The sequence below is a fragment of the Oryctolagus cuniculus genome, chromosome 4 (assembly GCF_051225735.1).
Source record: "Oryctolagus cuniculus isolate XC-2025 breed Fujian yellow rabbit chromosome 4, ASM5122573v1, whole genome shotgun sequence".
NCBI classification, from domain to species: Eukaryota; Metazoa; Chordata; class Mammalia; order Lagomorpha; family Leporidae; genus Oryctolagus; species Oryctolagus cuniculus.
The window spans coordinates 108,466,691-108,489,413 of NC_142870.1; the positions used below are offsets into that span (position 1 = coordinate 108,466,691).

The 22,723-nt window shown below is 43.3% G+C and overlaps 1 protein-coding gene across 6 annotated transcripts in view; it reads left to right on the top strand.

Moving 5' to 3' along the window:
- Positions 1 to 22,723, top strand: part of PLD1 (phospholipase D1) — a 192,046-nt gene that overhangs the window by 28,652 nt on the left and 140,671 nt on the right. For all 6 annotated transcript variants that reach the window (XR_016232554.1, XM_070072512.2, XM_070072514.2 and 3 more), the window contains exons 2-6: positions 13,364 to 13,554; positions 14,133 to 14,260; positions 15,358 to 15,503; positions 15,693 to 15,801; positions 17,709 to 17,774. Coding sequence is in view for 5 of the 6 variants with exons in the window: in XM_089330937.1 (XP_089187063.1) it covers positions 13,364 to 13,554; positions 14,133 to 14,260; positions 15,358 to 15,503; positions 15,693 to 15,801; positions 17,709 to 17,774 (640 nt within the window). In the remaining variant the exon portion in view is untranslated. The remainder of the gene's footprint in view (positions 1 to 13,363; positions 13,555 to 14,132; positions 14,261 to 15,357; positions 15,504 to 15,692; positions 15,802 to 17,708; positions 17,775 to 22,723) is intronic.

The window sequence follows — 22,723 nt, forward strand, 5'->3', positions numbered from 1 at the left end:
AAAGCACCTGGATCCTGGCTCCTGCCATCGGATCAGCGCGGTGCGCCGGCTGCAGCGGCGGCCATTGGAGGGTGAACCAACGGCAAAGGAAGACCTTTCTCTCTCTGTCTCTCTCTCTCACTGTCCACTCTGCCTGTCAAAAAAAAAAAAAAAAAAAAAAAAAGATAATTGAAAATTAATCTTGATGTGAAGGGGAAGGAGAGAGGGAGTGGGAGAGGGGAGCGTTGTGGGTGGGAGGGAAGTTACGGGGGGGAGGAAGCTATTGTAATCCATAAGCTATACTTTGAAAATTTATGCTCATTAAATAAAAAAAAAAGGAAAAAAAAAAACCTCTCTCTTTCTCTCTCTGTATAACTATGTATTTCAAATAAATAAAATAATCTTAAAAAAAGCAATAAAATCTAGATGAAGGAATGCCAGTTATTCTAGCCAAACATGTATATCATCATAAGAAGGAAGACCAGTGTTTTGTTTGTTTTTCACACTTGATCTTAGCCAACAGGCTGAGAAGTGATGTTTGTTTCTAAAGATACAGTGATGACATTGAAACTCTCGAATTGTTTGTAGATTCTCGGCAATAAGTGTTCTTACCAAAAGTAACATTGTGTTCAGGAAAAATGGGTTTTTGGAAATGGTTTATTGAAATAAAGTACACATATCAAGAAAGGCACATAGGTGTACGGATAAACAGATTTTTCTGGTCATCTGATCACACAATCAATACCTAAATTAAGAGCAAAGCATTACAAGTTCCCCAATAGTCCTCTCTGTCCCCCCCATTCCTTTTGTGTAATCATGTGACATAAGATTATGTTGTCATTGACATGCTATGATTCAGTGGAACCTTGTTTACAAGTATGTGCTGAATGATATGACATCCATACAACTTTTATTCTCTCTATATATTATGATGTTTGTTTTTTTGGGTCTGGTTTATTTCACTTAGCATAATGTTCTCCAGCTGATTCCATCTTGTTGCAAATGTCAGGATTTCACTTTTTTATGACTGAGTAATATTGCATTATAAATACATTCCACATGGAATAATGGTTTTTATTTAATATTCTGAACCAGTGAAAGAAATTTTTTTTCAGTTATCTTAATACAGATAAATCTTATATTGGAAAAATTTTATTTTTACCCAAATATTACTCAGAGAATTATTGGTAGTCTCAGTTTGCCTTAGTGAGAAAAATGCCTGTCTCACTTTACTGAGTATAATTGTCCACCAGAATACTACATGTTCTTACAGATTCACATGTGGGTAGTTTTCACTCCTAAAGACCCATCACAGTGCGTGAATAGTTTATTCTTGGCCATGAAGAAATGGAGTATTCATTTAATACCTGAGGACGTTATGTTTTAGAAGCTTGACCAGCCTTGTTGTTGCTGTTTTTAGCAATATTAACTACCTTTCTCTTTATAAAGAAGAATTTTCCCTTTGGAGTCTTCACTGGCTTGAGTCAATCCAATGGTTGTACCAAGCCTCTTATACCTATTAAGCTGATTAGCAGACTTTGGAATTGGGAGCGGCCCTGCTATGTTTTCTCTTCACATATGAATGTCTGTATGTGCAGTGTCATTAAATAGAGGCAGCAATAAATCTTTGTAGAAGCTGGCTCAGAATCCTTATCTAAACACCCTGGGCATTTGGGCTAGGCTTTTTATCTTCTGGGTGGAGTTGCTTAGAATGTGTTGTTCATCCCCATATTTAATGATGATGAGAGAGGAAGTTTTTAAATTTTTATTTATTTTTTTGAGAGGCGGAGAGGCACACAGACAGTGAGAGATAAAGACAGCTCTCATCCATTGTTCATGCCACAAATGCCTGCAATGGAACTGGGCTGAAACCGGAAGTCAGGAGTTCAATCCAGGTCTCCCATGTGTGTGGCGTGATCCCAAATACTTTTGTCTCCCAGGGCACACATTAGCAGAAGGTTGAAATCAAGAGCAGAGCCAAGAGCCAAATGCGCAGGCACTCTGGTATGGGAAGCAGGTGTCTTAACCACAAGACCAAATGCCCTCCCCAGCTATTACTCTTAGAATAATCTTTCTATTATAGAATCCTAAACACAGACAACTGCATAGTTCTGTGAAAGCTATTTTTCTTTTTAGCTTTTAGCTGAGGAAGCTGAGCACTAACTGAAATGACTTTGCCCAGGTTAGTCAAGGCAAGCACAATAGTAAGATAGGTAGTTCACTCCCATCATGTTGCAGTGTAACCTCAGGCAAGTCATTCAACCTGTCCATGCCCTCAGTTTCCTTGCCTCTAAAAAGAAGGGATAAGAATAGCAGGCATTGATCTGTTGATAGGACAGTCTGAGTAAACGCATGCATAGGGTCTGCTCGGCGTATCACAAGCACCGTGCCACTTTGTTTTTTGGTATGACTCTTAACTTCTACACAAAGTGCATTCCTGTGGGACTCAGGGTGGTTCAGTGGAAGAAACATGGACTTTGGGACCTTGGTTCAAACACTAGACTGACACCAGACTGGCCCACATCTCCTGCGCAGACCTGAGGTAAGGGTGCGTGACAGGCTATTGCAGGAGTTGTAATGCTAGAGCAGCAAAAGTGAGGGGCAGTGGAAAGGGAGAAAGGGAGGGTGCAGGGCAGTACATCGCCTGGCTGGCTGTAGCCACTCAAGAAAAGCAGCCGGGGCCCGCGCTGTGGCATACTGGGTAAAGCCTCTGCCTGTAGTGCCGGCATCCCATATGGGCACTGGTTCAAGGCCCGGATGCTCCACTTCCAATCCAGCTCTCTGCTATGGCCTGGGAAAGCAGTAGAAGATGGCCTAAGTCCTTGGGCCCCTGTACTCGCATGGGAGATCCGGAGGAAGCTCCTGGCTCCTGGCTTTGGATTGGTGCAGCTCTGGCCGTTGCAGCCATCTGGGGGAGTGAACCAGTGGATGGAAGACCTCTCTCTCTCTCTCTGCCTCTGCCTCTCTGTAACTCTAATTTTCAAGTAAACAAATAAAATCTTTTAAAGAAAGAGAAAAAGAAAAAGCAGGCAGCCTCCAGCCATGTAGGCTGCTTCCAGATTGGCTGTGTAGCACTCGTGTGCTTAGCACAGCAGGCGAGGGTAGAGGTGGGGGGAGCATGCACCTGCTTCCTCCTTAACTCATCCCGGACTTCTAGGTGCCCATCCTAACTTTCCCCTGCCCCAGCTCCTTGGGAAGCAAGAGTTCACTTCCTCTGGATGCACATACCAGGATGAGCAAATGCCCCTGTGGTTCTGGTCAGGGGTCAGTGGAGTGTAGGTGTTGGACCACATACTGTGGAGGCTGTTTGGAGACCCTGCCCTCGCCCAGGAGGAGGCTGAGAAGGCTGGTGACATCAGGAGAAGAGGTGAGAGTAGCTGTGACTGGGGATCTCCACTGAGCAGAGGCCGGGGTAGCAGGCAGGGTGAATGTATTGGTGTGGATCCCACATTGAAACCACTCTGCCCGCTCACAACTGTGCAGCACCAGTAGACTCCTGTGGCCCCGTAACCTCAATTCTAGAGTGCGGGTGCTGTGGGGACTAGAAATGATATGTGCAGTGTTCCTCTCAGTGGTTGGTCCAGAGCCAGGCATGCAAGAAATGACAGATAATATCTTCTTGAAAGCCAATATTTAAAATAGATGTCATTTTCTCTTAACACTTGTATCTGCTTTTGGAAACAATGTTTGAATTCAAAATATGACTTAGATAAGCCTGAAGTAGCTGGTACATTGTAAGGTGGGTGATGCTTAATCCAGGGCACATCAAAGGGAAACTCTAAGTCATACCAGAGAATAGAAATCTTAGAGTTTTTTAAAAATAAGCCTTGTTTAGTAAGTTCTATTTAGTAAATGTTCCCTTTTTTTAACTTTTATTTAATGAATATAAATTTCCAAAGTACAGAATATTGATTACAATGGCTTCCCCCCCATAACGTCCCTCCAACCCGCAACCCTCCCCTTATCCACTCCCTCTCCCCTTCCATTCACATCAAGATTCACTTTCGATTCTCTTTATATACAGAAGATCAGTTTAGCATATATTAAGTACAGGTTTCAACAGTTTGCTCCCACACAGAAACATAAAGTGAAAAATACTGTTTGAGTACTAGTTATAGCATTAAATCTCAATGTACAGCACACTAAGGACAAAGATCCTACATGAGGAGTAAGTGCACAGTGACTCCTGTTGTTGACTTAACAAATTGACACTCTTGTTTATGGCATCAGTAGTCACCCTAGGCTCTTGTCATGAGCTGCCAAGGCTATGGAAGCCTCCTGAGTTCACTGACTCTGATCATATTTAGACAAGGCCATGGTCAAAGTGGAAGTTCTCTCCTCCCTTCAGAGAAAGGTACCTCCTTCTTTGATGACCCATTCTTTCCACTGGGATCTCACTCGTGGAGATCTTTCATTTAGGTTTTTTTTTTTTTTTTTTTTTCCCCAGAGTGTCTTGGCTTTCCATGCCTGAAATACTCTCATGGGCATTTCAGCTGGATCCCCATGCCTTAAGTGCTAATTATGAGGCCAGAGTGCTGTTAGGACATCTGCCATTCTATGGGTCTGCTGTGTATCTCACTTCCCATGTTGGATCATTCTCTCCCTTTTTGATTCTATCAGCTAGTATTTGCAGACACTAGTCTTGTTTATGTGATCCCTTTGGTTCTTAGTCCTATCATTATGATCAATTGTGAACAGAAATTGATCACTGGGACTAGTGAGATGGCATTGGTACATGCCACCTAGATGGGATTGAATTGGAATCCCCTGGTATGTTTCTAACTCTACCGTTTGAGGTAAGTCAGCTTGAGCATGTCCCGAATTGCACATCTCTTCCCTCTCTTATTCCCACTCTTATATTTAACAGCGATCACTTTTCAGTTAAGTTTCAGCACTTAAGAAGAATTGTGTATTGATTACAGTATTCAACCAAAAGTATTAAGTAGAACAAACAAAAAAAATACTAAGAGGGATAACATATTAAGCTGCTCATCAACAGTCAGGGTGAGGGCTGATCAAGCCACCGTTTCTCATAGTGTTCATTTCACTTTAACAGGTTTCCTTTTTGGTGCTCAGTTAGTTGTCACCTATCGAAGAGAACAAGTGGTATTTGTCCCTTTGGGATTGGCTTATTTCACTCAACATAATGTTTTCCAAATTCCTAACAGGGATCACTTTTCAGTTAAAATTTAAACACCTAAGAATAATTGTGTGTAAATGTTCCTTTTTTTAAAAAAATATTTATTTGAAAGAATTACAGAGAGAGGTAGAGACAGAGTAGGGGTGTCTTCTATCCATTGGTTCACTTCCCAGTTGGCCACACTGGCTGGAGCCAATCTGAAGCCTGGAACTTCTTCCAGGTCTCCCACTTGGGGGCAGGGACCCAAGGACTTGGGCCATCCTCCACTGCTTTCCCAGATGCATTAGCAGAGAGCTGGATCAGAAGTGGAGCAGCTGGGACTTGAACCCGTGCCCATATGGGATGATGGCATTGCAGGCTGGGACTTTAACCTGCTGCAACATAGCACCAGCCCCTAGATGTTTGCTTTTAAAAGGCTATCTGAGGAGGATTTAGGGAAAATCATGAGAATGGAGAAATGATACACATCCTCAAAAAGGTTGAATTCTATACTAATTCAATATTGGGTAGTGACACAGCTGGCTAGAAGGTTGTATCCGTTGGAAATGAGGGCATCTCATGGGACTGATATGTGCTTTCATGTCTTAAAACTGCCTTTTCTTGGCTTAGTGGTTTTTTTTTTAATGATTTTTATTTATTTGAGAGGTAAAGTTACAGAGAGAAGGCGAGACAAAGAGAGGTCTTCCATCTGCTGGTTGACTCCCCACATGGCTGCAATGGCTGGAGCTGGGCTGATCCAAAGCCAGGAGACAGGAGCCTCCTTGGGGTCTTCCATGTGGGTGCAGGGGCCCAAGCACTTGGACCCTTATCCGCTGCCTTCTCAGGTACATCAGTAGGGAGCTGGATCAGAAGTGGAGCAGCCAGGACTTCAACCGGCTCCCATATTGGGTACTGGCACTGCAGGTGGAAGTTTAGCCTACTATACCACAGCACCGGCCTCTTGGCTTAGTATTAAAAATGGCCATGAGGGATCATTATCGCAGGTATCCTATTAACATACCATCCTAGTTAACATTAGTTAATAGCAGAAATTATGGGCATTTTAAGAACTATGTAAATATTTTTGCTTTCCAATAATGTTTTGGTTTTTAGCTAGGGAAAAAGAGGATATAACTTCCGGCTCATGTTTGGTGGGCACAGTCAATCCAGATTATTAGACGCCCACCTCAGGGAGAAGAACAGCATGGGAGTTAGGTCAGAAGGAGGGATTGAGCGAAAGCAGGAGAAGAACAAGTAAGAGGAAGCTTGAGGGGCTCCAGTGGCCCTGAGACCCAATGAGCCGTGGAGCACAGAGGAGGGCAGCATTTGGGAGTCAAACTCCTATCTCTTAGAACCACATGTGACAGTAAGCTGGGCTCATAGGCTGGGCAGCAGAAGGGGCTGTGTGAATCCACATGGCAGCATCTCCTTATCCTGGCACAGGTGGAATAGGTGTGTGACTTTAGGGTCAGCCAGAGCTGGGCCGAGAGCTGGCATAGTGACTTTTCTGGTTTTGTCACTGTAGCCTGCCTCATGATCTATAAAGTGGGAATAATGACAGTTCCCCCTCAAATTGTTGTGTTGTGAGGGTTACCTGGCTTGCTGTACCAAAAGCCCTTTGCAAAAGCTGGTGCCCTAAGCTTCAATGACAGGCTGCCCTAGTCGCTGAAGTTACTTTGGAAGATTCTTATGTGGAGTGCTCCTCTCGAAGGGTCTTCCAAGCAGAAGGCTTTGGCAGCTGAGAGCGTGTAGTATGAGGGAAGGAACTTCACCTTGAGGCCTTCACTGGGGGACCTGCAGGTCAGGGCTTCCTCTGAGGACACCTCACTGATCAAATCACTGAACAGCTGTTTGCTGAGCAGGTGCCTAGCTAAGTGCCTAGGTGTCTGAGTGAGCAATCAAGGATCCAACCCTCTCCCCAGGTGGGCATGTCGGCACCTCAGCACGTGACTGCAGCTTGGTGGACAGGACTCGCTAACCCAGGTCTTGAGGGGACAGCCGTGATCCTATGAAAATATATGCAAACTGGCCGGCGCTGTGGCTCACTAGGCTAATCCTCCGCCTTGCGGCGCCAGCACACCGGGTTCTAGCCCCAGTCGGGGCGCCGGATTCTGTCCCGGTTGCCCCTCTTCTGGGCCAGCTCTCTGCTGTGGCCCAGGAAGGCAGTGGAGGATGGCCCAAGTGCTTGGGCCCTGCACCCCATGGGAGACCAGGAGAAGCACCTGGCTCCTGCCTTCGGATCAGCATGGCGCGCCGGCCACGGCAGCCATTGGAGGGTGAACCAACACAAAGGAAGACCTTTCTCTCTGTCTCTCTCTCACTGTCCATTCTGCCTGTCCAAAAAAAAAAAAAAAAAAAAAGAGAAAGAAAGAAAATATATGCAAACTGCAATGCTTGAGTATGTTTGTTTTCTGGGAGGGTTAGGGTTCACGGATTTTGTCAGAGTCGCACAGGGGACTGGATGCTAGAGGGAACAGAGTAACCATAGTGGAAAGAATTGAAGAGTGCTGTGTGGGTGCAGAGGAAGAACGGCCTTGCCAGTCGGGGAGAGCAGGGGCTGCGGCCTGGCCGAGGTGCCAGGAGAAGCAGCGGCATTAACTGGATCTGGCTGGTTCGTGTCTTCCTCCGTGGGTTTTCAGAGGAAGTCTTACTCCACAGCTAGTGAGATAGGTCTAGGAGGTTCAGGACCCGTTGATTGGGAAAGCCCCAGTCTGAGTAGCTCAGCCAGGAAGACTGCTGCTGAACGGCGTGTTTGGGGAGCTAAGTAAGATGTGAGAGTCCGGACACTTCCAGCCTTGTGTGGCAGCCCTGAAACGCTGAAATGGAAAGAGGTCTCTTCAGATCTCGGTTTCAGGGGTCACCTTTAATGAAAGGTGATACTAGTGACCCAGATTGCCTGTGCCCGCAGATGCATGTCCATGATCACACGTGCTCCTCACAGCCTCCTAAGACAGAGAAACCAGTGACTCTATTGCATTTTACAAAGGGGACGCTCAGTCCTGTTATACCGAGAGTTAAAGGTGGAATGACCCAAGCCTTCTGACCTCTCCCCTGTTCCACTGACGCCCAGTTGTCTGCTCCAAGTACGGAACAGGCCCTCTACATGTTCTTTCTTTAAAAAATTGAAACGTCTAAATAAATGTCAGGAAGGTTTTCTAATGTGTTGTTTCCAGAAAATATACAGTCCACAATGTAAAATATGGCAATATTATTTATTTTATTCAAAGCTAAACTTAAAAAAAATGTTATCCAAGGCTTAGCATATCACTGGCAGTTGAAGCCATATTCATGACTGTTGTGCATCAGGTTGGTTCCAGATGAGGAATTTCGGTGCAGTGTGTTTTGAGGGATTGTGTAGCATGGGTCCTCCAGTTGGTTCCATCATTATGAAAAATGTGTAAACAAGAAATCCCCATTAATCAGTTGAGCTTCAAATGGTCTAATCATCATTCATTCCACATTCATACATTATGTTACGGTTTTGACTTACAAAGCCATTGTGTTCATTTCTCCTGGTAAACATAAATAACATACAGAAGTAATATAAGAGAATTTAGCATATTATTCTGGAAAAGGAAACAAGAAGTAAGCCACAATTATCTTCGCACAATGAATATTGGGGTTTTGTTGTTTCCGTTGAAGTTGTCTATCTGAGGCAGATGTAAAGTGAGGAGTAAAAGTCTCTTGGTGACACCCGCTGCCCCCACCCCTGCTTCCACCACTGGTGTGTTATGTAGCTGGACTTTGGAGTCAGATTAACCAAGGTCAGGTGCAGCTCCATCACTTCTCAACCATGTGACCCCTGCAACTCATTAGCTTTTATCTCTTTGTACAGCGTCTGGTGTGTGGCACATATTCAACAATTATCTAATGTTAATATTTATATTAATATCAATAATTATAATTGATACTTTTGGTATATTTTGGCTAAGGGAATGTTTATGTATATATTATCTGAGAAAGAAGGTGTCTCCTTTTTTATGTTCTCCTTCCCAGTCTTGATGAAAATTGAGATCAAGTGCTTCAGATTTCTCTGTTTCATCACTGAATAGCTGGTTGTCACTAGATATTTCCAGCAAAGATACTTAATTCTAGTATCAAAGCAAGGACGGGAAACCCTTATTTTCTTCCTGGATAGAGATGCAAATAGAAGGAAAACACAGCTGCTCCTAAGCTTCCTGGGTACCATCTCTCCTTGGTACAGAAAGAGATAATGATCTTACAGTATAATTTTATAATGCGGTAATAAAATCAATGGCATTATTTCAAATGTAAATGTTGAAGGCCTTATCCCTTTGCTGGTTAAGATAAGCTGTAACTGTGACAGCTGCTCGCCCCCCATTGTAGATTATATCAGATGGAAAAAACCAGTTTGACTAATCAATGAAGATTTGGCAGCATAGGCGCATGGATGGCCTGTGAGCTTGATGGGCAAAAGCAACTCCAGCAATACAGTTGTTGATCAGAAGTCAACACAGAGCAGTGGGAAGGAGACGGGTGAAGGTACTGATGGAAAACTGACTTGATTCAGCGTCCATCATTTGGGGGTGAACTTCTCACAAAAGCGTGAACAAATACACAAATCCGTTGGGTCCACTGAAGTTCCATGTAATCTTAGAAGATGCTGCAAACCATAAAAATAACAGGCAAAGCAGAAATTCAGGAAGCTGTGAGGATTTGTTGTTTCCAGAATTGTGATGACTGTGGATTGCTAGGATCCCTTGCAAAGCGTGGGGTTTAAGGTGGAGGTCACCTCTTGTTGTCACAGACCTTAAACGTTTTATATGTGTAAATGTAAATAAAATATTGATCACATTTATAGACAAATATATAAAATTAATATATGATTTATATATATATAAATATACAAAACTATTAAATACTGAGTTACCATTTATAGACATTCAAGCATATAAAACGAAGTAATTATGAACCTCGTTAACCCAGTCCATGGTAACTTAGATTCAGACTAATCTACTTAATAAGCTCAACAATGGCCCAAGTCAAGTGACCTTGGACATGTTGCTTAACTAAATCTCTCAGAGTAATTATACCTACCAGGTAGTGTCTGTTGGGAGTATTAAGTTACATAATTTTGCTAAAATTATGCTTGGCACATAATAAACACTTGATAAGGGTTCTTTAATTTCTATTCTCACTCATCCTTAAGTTTTTCACAGATTAGTATGCTTCTTTTCTATCTGATGTAATTATTTTTGCTTGATTCAGGGATTCAGTAATTCTTATCCAGATTACCTTACAAAGTGTTGATTAGTCTGTGTGTATGTTGAAATTAACATAGTTTTTTTTTTTTTTAACATAAGCACTAAGGGCTTTAGATATAACCTATGTTTTTCTTTGCTCTGCTGAGGAGGTTGGCAATGTTATCCGTAAGCTATTTAATCAATTAAAAAACCCAGGTCTCTTAAAATTAACAAGAAGAGATGATATGATGTAATTTCTTGTTCCTTATGTCATTTCTGCTAAAATTTTCATTGCCTTGTATTTTAAATAAAGCAAAACTTGGCTCATGTTTGGAATATAAATGTTTCTTGAGTTAGGAGGAATGGAAATAAATATTTTAATTGTCGCTCCAGGCAACTACTCTTCAATGGAGGCTGAATAGACCCCAATTAAATTATCCAGATTATAACATTCTGTCACTTGCTTCTCTTATTCAAATACAAAAACTATTTCTATTAGGGCAGGTGTTTAGCCTAGCAGTTAAAACACCAGTTAAGACACCTTTATCCCATGTCTTCCCATATCAGAGGGCCTGGGTTTAGTTTCCAGATGGGCCTGTAATTCTAGCTTCCTGTTAATGCAGACCCTGGGAGGCAGTGGTGATAACTGAAGTGGTTGAGTTTCTGCAACCTGTCTGGAAGGCCTGGATTGAGTTCCTGGCTCTTGGCTGTGAGCATTTGTGGAGTGAACCAGCAGATGGGATCTCTCTCTCTCCCTCCTTCCTTCCCTCCCTCTTTATCTGTCTTTCTGTCTCGATACATAAACCAACAAACAAAATCTGACTTGGATTAATTTCTTGTGATAGGAGAAAAATTAAAGTAATTAAATTATAAGAGGAGGCTGAACAATTTTATGGTAACTTTTAACTACAGTCAGGGTCTTCATATTAGGGACCTTGGCATGAAATAACTCAATCTCTTTAATTAATAGACGAAGAAACCAAGACTCTGAGAATTTAAATGACTTCATTTAGTGGAGACTGAGCTGCAGAGGAATTCATTTTCAGGTCTTCCTGTTAGAGTTAGCTCTATTCCAGAGCATCTGCTTATCTGCAGAAAATGACTGCGAGATAAAGACTGTGGTAGAGCATGTAGGCTTTTGGGTGTCCCAGTTTTCTTATGTATAAAGAAGCAATTGATAAACTCATATTCAGAATAGAATAATACATTCTCATAACTTTATTATTAAGCAGTCAATGTCCTTTAGCTAGTACAGTAACATATACAGGTGAAGATAGTCCTGTATTTTGCTACTAGTAGAGCACAATTTAGCTTCAAGCTTTCTTCTAGCCAACATGGAGAAGGAAACATGATTGATTAAATAATTCATAGGGAAGTTGGATGCATTAATTATATATATGTGGAGAAACAAAAATTGCCTTCCTTTACCCCACTACTCTTTTTTTTTTTAAAGATTTATTTATTTATTTGAAAGTCAGAGTTATAGAGAGGCAAAGGCAGAGAGAGGTCTTCCATCATTCGGTTCACTCCCCAAATGGCCACAATAGCTGGAGCTGTGCTGATCTGAAGCCAGGAGCCAGGAGCTCCTGCTGTGTCTCCCATGTGGTTGTAGGGGCCCAAGGACCTGGGCCATCTTCCACCGCTTTCCCAGGTCATAGCGGAGAGCTGGATCGGAAGTGGAGCAGCCAGGACTCGAACCGGCACCCACATGGGATGCTGGCACTGCACACAGTGGCTTTACCTGCTGTAGCACAGTGCTGCCCCTAACCTTTGTCTTTGATTTTGAAACAAGGTCACTCTCTACCTGCTGCAACTCTCTTATTTTTAGATACTTTGCTGCCCAAACTTGCCTGAGGCTGTGTTTTAGCATTTCCCACCTAGCCACCCCAGTGTCATGATAGCACCTGAAGGCAAGAGCTCAGCTGAGTGTCTTCCCCTCGATACAGTCCACTCTCAAGCAGCCCAGGACCTTGGAAGAGGCCAAGGGTAGACCTGGAGTGTGGAACTTACTTTGCTCATCCAAGTCAGGCACCGTTAATCACAGGGGCAGCCCTGTTCATCTTCATGTTTTCATTCATTGCCTCTCTCACGTGGTTGGTGCTCAGTTAATGTTTGTAATTTCCAGTAATAAATGAACACATGCAGGAGACTTACTTATTGGTATCTCAGCCCTTCTGTTTTAGGGCCTGGTTATAACTGTGAGATTATTTCTCTATCAGGCAATTCAGACTTTTCATCCAGCTCCAATGTCGGTGCTCAAGGCTTAAAAATCTCAGTACTTTAAATGAAAAATAACATCTATATGAATTCTTCTTCCCTGGGTACTGATGTGCAACGACTTGTGTTATTAAATGTCGGAATGAAATAGAACCAGTGTTCTGTAAAAAAAAAAAGTAAGAAAGGAGAGTTGTATAAGTCCAGTGCCTCAGGTATCTTTTGAAACAGGTATATTAATTTCCTTTCAAAACATGTATGTCATTATATGTGTATATCATCATGTAAAGTCATGGATAAAACCTCAGATCTCAAAAAGGTCATATACACTTAGCTTGGGATATCGCTTCCAGAGCAAATGTAAACAAGCTACACTATTATAAAAAACATTTCTAAATCTGCGTGTTTAGATATATGAAATACCCTCAATTTTAGGAAATATTTTGGTTTTTATTTTATTTGGTATTCTTTCTTTCCATGTATTTATCACAGCTAAGGATCAGTTTCTTTCCTCTGAATAAGCATTTTAAAGCAATCTCCCTTGAATCTCTGCTCACTTATTCAAGTTCATAAAATGGGATGAAAGAAAACTTGGCATGTATTCAGTGTGGTGTTTATTTTCTTTCTTACTCATTGTTATTTTGCCCTATTTTAACTTACAAGCTAGGAATCCTCAAATTGTTAAGGAGGAAAGTCAATTAAAAGGTGGATTGGAGTAACTGGGGCTCGTGTGGGGCTGGTTGACTTGTTGTTTCCATTGCTGTATGTAAGCCTGGATTCAAATTGTGCGACTGGGTTTTATTTAACCAATGTAATAAGGCTTTGGAACTCTGTTCTGCTTTCTCAGCCCCTCTGCATTTACTGTGTCTGAAGTTAACATGTCACTGAAAAACGAGCCGCGGGTGAACACCTCTGCACTGCAGAAAATCGCTGCTGACATGAGCAATTTGATAGAGAATCTGGACTCGCGGGAGCTCCACTTCGAGGGAGAGGAGGTGGAGTACGACTCAGCTCCCAGCGATCCCAAGACACAGGGAGGTAAAGACTGATGGTGTTCATCAGGGTGGTTGGCAGAGCACAGACCTGAAGTAACCAGCAAATGACTCCTGTTCCTTGTGGATATTGTAACCCTGGACCGAGATCATCTCTTAAGAGACAGGAGACAATCAATCATTGTGTTTTTTATTTTTTATATTTTTTAAGATTTATTTTATTTATTTGAAAGAGTTACAGAGAGAGGTAGAGCCAAAGAGAGAGGTCTTCTATCTGCTGGTTCATTCCTCAAATGACTGCAATGGCCAGAGCTGAGCTGATCCAAAGCCAGGAGCCTCTTCTGGGTCTCCCATGCGGGTACAGGGGCCCAAGGACTTGGTCCATCTTCCACTGCTTTCCCAGGCCACAGCAGAGAGCAGGATCAGAAGTAGAGCAGCTGGGACTCTAACCAGAGCCCACATGGGATGCTGGCACTGCGGGCCAGGGCTTTAACCTGCTGTGGCACAGCACCGGCCCCTAAATCATTGTTTTAAAATGTTATGATTCTTAAAGGTCACCTATAAAAGGCAAGGGATGCTACCAGCACGTATTGAAACCACTTTGTTTGTGTCTTCATTTTTTAGGGAACATCCCCTTCTCTGCGATTTATAACACTCAAGGATTTAAAGAGCCCAACATTCAGACGTACCTCTCTGGCTGTCCCATCAAAGCGCAGGTTCTGGAAGTGGAGCGCTTCACCTCTACAACAAGGGTCAGGCACTGGTGGCCTCACCTTTTTGTTCTTGTCAATGTTGATCCACTGATGCCTTGACTCCCCTTGTACTTCCTCTGAGCTACAACTGTGGTTTTGAGGTTCTGCTTCTTTGTCTGTCACTTGCAAGTTTTTATCATCTCCCTGGTTTTTATGACCTTCCCATTTAGTCTTTTTTTAAAATTTTATTTAAAGTATACAAACCATGCATTTCATATATGAAAATTTAGGAATGTAGAGAGTCTTTCCACCCTACCCTCCCTCCTTCCACTGTGCCCAGTCTTTGCCTTCTTTGGCCTGCCAGCTTTTACATTGACAGGCAGCCGCATATAGGGGTTCAATGCATGATTTAATTCCTGTCTTTGCTTTGTAATCCTGAACAAGTTATTTAACATGCATTTTTCTCAGCTTCCTCATCTAAATAACGGGCACAACAGCCCTTACTTTATAGGTCTGTATAAGGATTAAATCATAGCAAGGCAAGGTATCCTACTTACATTATACAGGTGTGCACTGTGTGTTCACTACTGCTGCAGTTTTCTTCTACCTTCCCTTTCTGAACACCTCAGGGCAGTGGGCGGTAAAGACAAGGCTAGACCTTGGAATATATGGCAGAAGGAGGAGGAGAGAAAGCAGTTGTGGCATCTGTGAAGTACAAAAGGGATAAGATACTGCTGCTTGCACTCATCACCTCCACCTTCCTCTCTCCTCTGCTGATTGCCTGTTCACTGCTTATGCCTGTGAACTGCCTCCCCACAACAGCTAATGATGGCCATCACTCATCGTCTCCTTTACCTGGATCTGAGTTCAATGTGTGTGTGTGTGTCTGTATCTGTATCTATATCTGTATCTATCTCTCTGTATGTGTATGTGTGTGGAATGGATAAGATTTGTAGGAGTTTGTCTTTGGTGTGATTCAAAGTTTGTCTTAAGTAATTTGTCAGATGAACTTTTAATTATTATTTCTGTAATCAGACATTATTTAAAAACATTGCTGATATGCATGCACTTCCATGTTGCTTGTTAATTGTTCATGGAGCACTTTGGGCACTTTTTTGTTCTCTAAAATAACAAACCATTTTTATCTATCACTGTAGGTGCCAGGTGTCAATCTTTACACCATTGAATTGACACATGGGGAATTTAAATGGCAGGTTAAGAGGAAATTCAAGCACTTCCAAGAATTCCACAGAGAGTTGGTCAAGTACAAAGCCTTCATCCGAATCCCCATTCCCACCAGAAGGTAACCCTGTCAGAATGAATTATAGTCATACCATATGCAAGTTGGATGTAAAGTATATTTCAGTCCTTTTATTGGTTAGCTAGTCCACTGTTTGTCTCAATTAAAAAGGCTTTTATAGAAGTAAGCAAAAGGTATTACAAGTCCTAATCAAGAATCTAATCTAACAAATGCTTTCATTGTGGGTTTTAGACACACATTTAGAAGACAGAATGTCAAAGGGGAGGAGCCTCGGAATATGCCCAGGCTGCCCCATTCATCTGAAAACGCGATGAGAGAAGAACAGTTCTTGGGAAGGCGGGTAAGTCGCCTCCCTCTCCTGTGGCTGTGGATGTGCTTCTGCCGCATTGTGGAAGCCCAGCGTCTGTGAGAGGTCGAGGACGAGGGCCTATGGCTGCGCTTCCCCTGCCAGGCTGGCTCACCGTCCCTGACACTAGTTAGGCACTTCCTCCCCAAGCCATAGCGAGGCGGCATTTCCCCAGAAAAGAGTGTTGGCCAGCTGTCACTTGAGGGAGAAGCTCTGCTCCCTGCTGGAGCCTGCCTGGGCTTGTTGTGAGTCCAACCCGGAGCTCCTCCTTGTGAGATTTGAGGTCTGTTCTTTAAAGTAACACACACTTTTGCATACATTGATTTCAGCATTTCTAGTAGCTTCACATGGGGAGCTGAGTGTGAGAAGAGTAGCAGGGATGTGTGCCTGCACAGCCTGAGGACAGGAGACCTAAGGAGAGGGACGCTCCTGCCAGCTCCGCTCTAGGTGATATTGGAATTTGGCCCCCTAAAATATATACCAAAAGTGGTCCCTTAAAGTTCCCCTAAAGTCCCATCTGGGGTGCCACATATGTTATCAGAATTTGGGGTGCCATACGATGTCACCGTATGCTTATTAATAAGTTCTCCATATTAATAAGCCCATGGGGGTTCTTGCCTAATATTCGGAGAAGAATTCTGAATACTGGCATAAATGAACAAGGCAGCATGGTACATTTTAAGCTTTTATTTAGTACAAAAGATACATAGGAGAGTGAGGGATTTATCTAAGACAGAGGGGTAGATCTGGGTTCATACAGAGCACCAGGAACCAGCCGCATGGAAGAGCATCTAGGCCAGGAGGCATGGAGCAGGTGGCCCAAAGGCCACGCACCCTGGAGGCACAGGGCTGCAGCCAGACCTCTACTGGCAAGAGGCCAGGGAAAGGAAGGAAATGGGAAAAGGTTGGACACACCCTGTCCCAGGCTTTTAATCCACTTCCAAAGGGGAGTGGCTAATTAACCTGATTGGCCGGTGGGTGCTCAGGTGTGGCCAGGTAGGGGCATGACATCAGGGGCGTGGTGAAGGCATGGTCTTCCAGCTCACAAACCTAATCAGTTTTAACCTGTGTGCCTGTCTACTTCACTGGGAGTGCTGCCGCGTGCGGAGGACCCTTTTTATTTTTTTAAACTAGGAGATGACTGACAGTTCTGTTTTGTGACCTGAAATTTTATGTTCTGTGGTGGATGTTTTGTTTCTCCTTTGTAGTTGTCATCTTGTTTGAAATCGTTTTAGGGGTCTAGACTACACATTTTCCATGATCCCTAGACATATATAGTTTGGGGCTGCTGTGTCCAACTGAAAAATGGTTCCAGCTACTAACACTTAGTGGTGTAGTGAAAAGCTACTGAATTTTTGTATCATGATCAGTGTGGTTGCGCCACTGCCCCACGCCTATATCATCTACCACCCCACAGACATTTTGACATATTTGATATCGGAGTACATCTTTCTAGAAAGTTCTTTTCTTTTTATTAACTCTTACCCTTTTTTCTTGAAAAGCTATTTAAAAATTGAAGTTTATCTTTCAATAAATTCAGCATTAGCAATGAAAAAAATGTGCAGGTTTTTGGTAAAATCAGCAAATGTTTTAAAACTACCTACTGGGGCAAGCCTGCTCTGACAGCTGTGGAGGACCAAGATGGGTAGCTCAGGACCTGTCAGAGCTGATAGGAGACCTCAGCTTGTGGACAGTTAAGTAAGAAGGAGAGGTTTAAGTGGTGGCTCAAGAGAGCAATGAAATAACATTTAATGCCATTTAGCATTTTTTGCCAAGTAATGATATGAATAAATAATTGAATAGCTTATAGAAGTTAAAATGAAGCAATGATCTCATCATTGTCACTGTTTAAATTTTTTCTTAAATATGACAATATTAACTATTACCTCTTTGCTTTACAGAAACAACTAGAAGATTACTTGACAAAGATACTGAAAATGCCCATGTATAAAAATTATCATGCCACAGTAAGTACCAGTCAGTGATTTAAATTTGGGGTTAATTTATAAAATAGTAAAGTGTCAGCTAAATTTTATTAAGTTCTTAGGTCTGCATCTGTGTTATTCCTTGAATTATAATAAATGAATACAAAATTGGTTTGACAGCAGGGGGCCAGTTTCGGCTGATATGATGAGTTTTTAAAATATTGAATTGGGGGCCAGCGCTGTGGCAAGGTGGGTAAGGATGCCGCCTGCAGTGCCGGCATCCCATGTGGGCTCTGGTTAGAGTCCCTGCTGCTCCAACTCTGATCCAGCTCTCTGATATGGCTTGGGAAAACAATGGAAGATGGCCCAAGTCCTTGGGCCCCTGTACCTGTATGGGAAACCTGGAGGAGGCTCCTGGCTCCTGGCTTCGGATTGGTGCAGCTCCAGCCACTGCGGCCATCTGGAGAGTGCACCAATGGATGGAAGACCTCTCCTTCTCTCTCTCGTATCTGCCTTTCTGTAACTCTGACTTTCAAGTAAATTAATAAAATCTTTAAAAAAATAAAATATTGAATAGAACTCAACATGTCTATATTAACAGATATAAATGGAGTTGAAATGCTACCGTAAGCTAGATTATCTAGCACCTTAAGCTTATAGAATAATGCCGAAAAACATTTGTAATGCTTAAGAAGTCTGTTTTGTGAGTCAGGAAAATAGTTGAGTGGAGTTGAACACCCACAGATTGTACACAGTAAAGTGAGATTGCTGTTGAACTGGCCTGTGACACCTGTGAAACACTTTTCTTTTCATATGAAAGCGAGATGCATGGGAAAAGCTAGGGAAAAAGAAAACTCTTGAGAAACCCAAGAAAAGAAGAAAGCTGGTGGGTCTTAGAAGCAGCACAGGGATATTTTGGGAGGCACATAGGCAGTGAGGCAGAGGGAGTGGGCTGTATGGTCTCAGCCAGCAGTGAGCTCTGCCCTCTCAAGGCCCTGGATGGTGGGGTGTCTTTTTTTTTTTTTTTTTTTTTGGTAAAGATTTATTTTATTTATTCGAAAGACAGAGTTACAGGTGGGAGAGCGGGGAGAGAGAGAAAGAGAGAGAGAGAGATTAATCTTCAGTCTGCTGGTTCACTCTCTAAATGGATGCAGTGGTTGGGTTGTGCTATGCCAAAGCCAGGAGCCAGGAGCTGCTTCCGGATTTCCCACGTGGGTGCAGGAGCCCAGGCACTTGGGCCATCTTCTGCTGTTTTGCCAGGCACATTAGCAGGGAGCTGGATTTTAAGTGGAGCAGCCGGGACTCCTCTTGTAGGACATCCTTGAAGGGTCAGCCTCCAGTTCTCCACAACTCTGGATAGCTGTCATGCATTGCAGTGTTCTACGTGTGTCTGTGTCTGCATAACCAGCATTGCTGTGGGCGGTGTGCACGTGTAGATGATTACATGCAGAATGCAAGAGTAGATACGGGTGTGCCTTGACCTCTGGTTTAGAGAATGCCATATATGCATATATACACTGAAGCCCTCTGTGTGAGGAGACGGAGCCTTGGCTGTGCTGTGCTGCTCAGTGGCAGAAGCTGGCAGCGGTCGACACATGCATCCAGCTGGTGCTCTTTCTACACACACAGCTGCTGTGGGCTGGCCAAGCCGGGGTTCACCTTCTGCAGTAGCTTGCAGTGGGATGTTCAGTGAGCCTGAGGGAGCTTCCATGGCTGTACGATCCTGGAGAAATGTCTTCCCATGGAAATCAGCAATTTGAGATCAACCAGAGGAGCTCAAGAGCAGGATGGTGGGAAGGGCTCTTCCCTTGCAGATCCAGGCACGTGGATCTCGCAGTAGCATCATGGCTGGGGCTGTTCTGCTGTGAGCGCTTAGAGATGCTGCCTCCTCCTGTGGTCTCTGAAGTCAGACCTGCTCTTTTCTCAGAACTACTCAGCTGCAGACTAGTGTCCACATGCAGTAGTCTTCCATTTGATTTATTTTTCTGCCTGCTTGTGACTTAACTTTTATTATTATTATTTGGCTTTAAAACAGTACTTTGCTGAGATCAAGCGTCTATTTCCATGTGTATTAGTACATTTTAGACTCTAATCTTGATTAATGATTGTTTATTAATTTTTAAAGTTCATCTATTTGAGAGACAGAGAAAGAGATACAGAGAAAGATCTCCTACTCACTAGTTCACTAATGGCTGGGACTGGGCTAAAATTAAAAGCCAGGCACGTAAAATTCAACCCAGGTCTCATATGTGGGTGGCATGTATCCTCCTAGTTGAGCTATCTATTTCCTCCTGGAGTAAGCATTGGCATGAACTACAGTCAGGAGTCAGCCAGGAATCAAACCCAGGCACTCTGATATGAGACATGGGGCATCTTAGCTGCTGGGCTAGATGTCTGCCCCTCAGTTCTTTTTTTTTTTTTTTTAAAGATTTATTTGTTTATTTGAAAGGCAGAGTTACAGAGAGGCAGAGGCAGCGGGGGGTAGAGGAGAGAGATTGAGGTCTACCATCCACTGGCTCACTCCCCAGATGGTTGCAACGGCCGGAGCTGTGCCAATTTGAAGCCAGGAGACAGAAGCTTCTTCCAGATCTTCCATGCAGGTGCAGGGGTCCAGAGACCTGGGCCATCCTCCACTGCTTTCCCAGGCTATAGCAGAGAGCTGGATTGGAAGTGGAGCAGCCGGGATTCAAACCGGCACCCATATGAGATGCTGGCACTGCAAGTGGCAGTCTTACCCACCATGCCACCGTACCAGCCCCCTGCCCCTCAGTTTTTAAAATGTTCATTTAAAAAAAAAGATGTATTTATTTGAAAGGCAGAGTTACAGAGAGGCAGAGGTGAGAGAGAGAGAGAGAGAGAGAGAGAGAGGTCTTCCATCTGTTGGTTCACTGCCCAGATGGCTGCAACAGCTGGAGCTGCACTGATCTCAATCTAAAGCTTCCTCCGGGTCTCCCACGGGGGTGCAGGGGCCCAAGGACTTGAGCCATCTTCTCCTGCTTTCCCAGGCCATAGCAGAGAGCTGGATCAGAAGTGGAGCAGTGGAACTCGAACCTGCACCCATATAGGATGCCGGCACTGCAGGCGGTGGCTTTACCCACTATGCCACAGCACTGGACCCTAATTTTAATTCGTTGTAATTGTTTTTCCAGTCATAAAAATTTTTTCTAGTTATGCCATACTGTATTTAAAAACCTGGCATGCCTTATACAGAGTTCTTTTAGAAGAGAAAAGACTCGTAACTACTGGTTATGTCATCCTCTCATTTCTTTCTTGTTTTTTTTAAAAAAAATTATTTAAGAAGTAGAAAGACACAGAGAGAGAGAGAGAGAGAGAGAGAGAGAGAGAGAGAGAGAGAAAGAGAGAGAGAGAGAGAGAGAGAGAGAAATCTCCATCCATTGGATCATTCCTGAAATGCCCACAGCAGCTGGGGCTGGATCAGGGAGCCAAGAACTCAGTCCAGGTCTCCCACATAGGTGGCAAGGACCCAGTTACTTGAGCCTCACCTCTATTTCTGATGGCCCTTAAGATTATTCCCTCCAACAGCTGAATTCGCCAAAATGATAAAAGCATAGGACACAATTTGATGTACATCAATTCTCTTAATATTTCACTTTTATGCTAAATGTAATGTGACAAAGATTAGATTTACACAGGCCCTCAGATCGTATTTGTGAAATTAGGGTAACATCTGTGTGCTTCTTTTGATAATTATGAGAAACATTAAAAATACACAAGCATATTAAAAGAAAAGTTCATACACACATATAGTAAGATTCTGCTATATAAGTGTAAAACATACCTACTGTAAGTTAATTTGGGTTCCTGATAGAATCATGAATCAGGCAAGGTCAAGGGGCTGAACTGGACATAAACTTAACTGTAGGACCATCCAGATCTGAAACTTTAGCAAGCGGTTCAGGTGATTTTATCATTGAGTGAATTTGAGAACTGAAGTAGAATTCTATGAGCAGTTTAGAAGTGTTTTGATGGGGCTGGTGCTGTGGTGTAGCAGGTAAAGCTGCCACCTGGAATGCCAGAATCCCATATGGATGCTCCACTTCCATCCGATCCACCCTGGCTTCCAATCCAACTTTCTTCTGTGGCCTGGGAAAGCAACGGAGAATGGCCCAAGTAATTGGGCCCCTGAACCCATGGGGAAGACCTGGATGAAGCTCCTGGCTTTGGTTTGGCTTAGTCCTGGCCATTGTGCCATCGTTGCCATTTGGGGAGTGAACTAGCTGATGGATGATCTCTCTCTCTCTCTCTCTGCCTCTGCCTTTTCAAATAAAACAAAAAACCAAACTAAACAAACAAAAAACCCTTAAGATTAAAATCTCAAAGTAGAACAAAATGCACAATTTCCAAGAGAAGGCCCTAAACAGTTAGAGTTTAACTCTTATGACTCAGATTCCTTATCTCCAACGTGGTGATTAACTTGAAATCTTGAATGAAACATCCCACAGATCAATAACACTGAGCTCACTGCTTGCTTGTTTTGTAGGGTGAGTAGGTTTGCCTTGAGGGGAAGGGTAGGTCAAAGACAGGGAAGAGCTGTACTGACTTGAACAGCTGTGTCAAGTTATGGGACGTGTTCTCTTACGTTGATTCTTGGAGAGAGGAGGGGGAGTGCTTAGCTTCATCCGACCTCCCAGTTTTCTCCATAGATTAGGTGTCTTTGCTGCCTCTACCCATGCTAAGTGGAAGGCAGCCTTTCCTGGAGGAGGTGAGCCTCCCTCTTACCCTCACTACATGGTTGCCCAACTCAATTCTCTCCTCTTCCTTGCATCAGGTACTTTCCTTTTAACCACCTGCTTGGATTTTTGCTGCCCAAAGAATGAAACGGGGCTTGGAAAGTCAGTCTCTCCTTATAATACAAAAATGAGTGAAAAGGGCAGAACTGCCTGTTTGCCAAGTAATTTCCAGGGTTTGTTGCTACCCCCTAGGGTTTGTTTCTTATCTCTTGGCATGGAAACATTTTTGTTACTCTTTCT